This window comes from Carassius gibelio, chromosome A18 (genome assembly GCF_023724105.1).
Source record: "Carassius gibelio isolate Cgi1373 ecotype wild population from Czech Republic chromosome A18, carGib1.2-hapl.c, whole genome shotgun sequence".
NCBI classification, from domain to species: Eukaryota; Metazoa; Chordata; class Actinopteri; order Cypriniformes; family Cyprinidae; genus Carassius; species Carassius gibelio.
This window is the reverse complement of record NC_068388.1, coordinates 3,613,750-3,616,434: the sequence shown is the minus strand read 5'-3', so window position 1 is coordinate 3,616,434 and position 2,685 is coordinate 3,613,750. Positions and strand designations below refer to the sequence as shown.

General features: G+C 34.3%; 1 protein-coding gene across 2 annotated transcripts in view; it reads right to left on the bottom strand.

Moving 5' to 3' along the window:
• The window catches only part of LOC127934212 (GATOR complex protein WDR59-like), a 13,804-nt gene continuing 11,119 nt past the window's right edge, over window positions 1–2,685 (bottom strand). For both annotated transcript variants that reach the window (XM_052531444.1, XM_052531445.1), the window contains 3 exons: window positions 2,485–2,608; window positions 2,267–2,409; window positions 1–725 (listed from right to left, as the gene is read on the bottom strand). In XM_052531444.1, the coding sequence (XP_052387404.1) occupies window positions 490–725; window positions 2,267–2,409; window positions 2,485–2,608 (503 nt within the window). In that variant the 3' untranslated portion in view covers window positions 1–489. The remainder of the gene's footprint in view (window positions 726–2,266; window positions 2,410–2,484; window positions 2,609–2,685) is intronic.

Sequence of the window (2,685 nt, the reverse complement as noted above, 5' to 3'; positions counted from 1 at the left end):
TATGAAGCAATAATCACAGTATTGTCCAATTTATTCATATTTTTATGGCACGCATATAGTACATGTTAATCCTTCAAAGCATACAACAATTGTCTTCTGAAGGGAAACAAAACTTTGTAAAGCTTCTTTTCAACTGAAAAGAGCGATCAATGCGTACATATGCAAAAATATTTGTAGTTTCATAACCATAAAAGTCAGCAACTTTTCCCTTTCACATATCAATTTCCATGGCACCTTATAGAGCAAATACATGCTCTAATCAAATCAACAGGTATAAAAGTGCAAAAAACAGCACTGTAAAAAAATGTCACGTACTAACAAGGCTGGTTTGACCTATTATAAGGTTGATATAATGACAGCTCCTCATTAGAATATAACTCTACACTTGAACAGCGGTTCGTCCATCCTCAATGACGTCTCTCCAGCGAGGAGCTGCTACAGTACTGAGAGTTTCGAGGCATATCTTGAAGTTTCTGTTGTTTGTAATGTTCAGAAAGTGCTTTGCAGGAGGCAGTGGCACCCGCAGCCGGTGGGACAGACCTCTTGCGAGCGAAACCAGTCCATCATGTGACTGGTGTGTCCTCCGTGGCCACAGCTCAGGCAGAAGTTAGAAGAGCCGCGTACGGCCACGTGACAGATGGCGCACTGGAAGGTGAAGCGCTTGCAGACGGCGCACTGGGTGCCGCGGGCCTGACTGCGACAGTGGCAGCAGTAAACGCCAAACTCTGAGTATAAGAGCAAAGACACGATACAGACTCATACATGTGAGTGTTAAACATTCTGTTCACGAGTTAAATATTGACTGACATTCCAGAAACGTGAGGCGATGCTTTACTCCTCAAAGGAATTCTTATTCATTACCACAGAAATTAGTTTGAACTCATTCCTTAATCAAAAAGAACCAAAAGAGAAAAACAAAACAAAAAAAACATTGGAAGTCTACACCAGAATAAATGTTAAATGTACAGTTTAGAAAGTATTTTATGTGTTACATGATTTGCTGCTCAAGAAACATTACTTTTTATTATCGGTTGAAAACAGTTAAATATGTTTGTTCAAGCCATCTTAAAAATGTATATAAATGTAATATAAATACAATATAATATAATATAAATAATATAAATACAAATAATAAAGAACAATTATTACCTACATTTAAATATGATTATTATATTATTAATTATAATTAATAAAATAACAATTAAATAATTTCTTAAATTCACACCAATTATAATCAATGTTGAAAATAGTTGTGCTTCATATTTTTGTGCATACCGGCATAATAATTAAATTAACTATTAGAAATGAACCACCAATTATTACACACCATTATAGTTATTAAACTATAATATCATTATTATTATTATTAATAATAATAATAATAATAATAATAATAATAATAATAAATTAGTAAAATAATAACAACAATTATTATTATTATTTTTATTTATCAATAACAATAATAGTCTAATAATTTGCTTATGAACTGTATTATTACACACCAAATAATAATAATAATAATAAAACAATATTTTCTTGTTACTGTTCAGATATATATATATATATATATATATATATATATATATATATATATATATATATATATATATATATATATATATATATATATATATATATATATATATATATATATATATATACCCACACACACACAGTATTTTTCGGACTATAAATTGCACTGGACTATAAGTCGCATTCATTTAGAACCAAGAGGAAAAATTACCGTCTACATCCACGAGAGGGCGCTATATGTCTTCAGTGTAGACTACAGGAGAACTGAGCAGCATAGAGCGACCTCTGGCGACTGGAGACGGTAATGTTTTCTCTTGATTCATTTTTAGTTCATTTCTCTTGGTTCATGTCAAATTAATTTTGATAAATAAGTCGCACCTGACTAAGTCGCAGGACCAGCCAAACTATGAAAAAAAGTGCGACTTATAGTCCGGAAAATACGGTATATATATATATATATATATATATATATATATATATATATATATATACACATTTTCAGGAATTGTCACAAAAAAAATACGATCTAGAACCCTAGTTCCACCAACAGCTTTACATCTCATATACAAGTGCTTTAACAACAATCCAGGATGCACATGTCTACTTCTACACTCTCTTATAAGTGCAAGACACTAAACACACCTTTAGCTTGATTTAACAAACGGAGTAATGAGATGAAAACATTTCCTGCGGCGGTCTGACAGGTGTCTGGAACTCTGTTTCTTTAACTTACCGATGCCTTTGTGTGGCTCTGGAGGGCAGGAGACAAATTTGAGCACCTCTGCTCTCTTGTCCTTCATGCCCCATCGGTGCAGGATCTCACCGTAACACTTCTTGAAGTCGTCGAACTGCCAGGAGTTGGAGGGGTCCAGTAATCTGTGGATCAGAAGGAACTCATTAGAGTTTAGGAGTGCAGTGTTAATGTGATCACTGGTTGAACGGGACACTCACCGTTTGTTCATGTCGTGTTGTTCTTTTTCTCGTTCTCGGGGGTCGCTGTATATCTGGTTTGGGTAGCGATAGTCATCCGGAGAGGATTCTCCCCAGGGAGGAGCGTGTTCTGACTCACGTCCACCTGAAAGATGACAAGCTTGGAGATGTTTGCTCTAACAGTTCTATTACGAGTCATAAATCCAACCTTTTGTCATTATG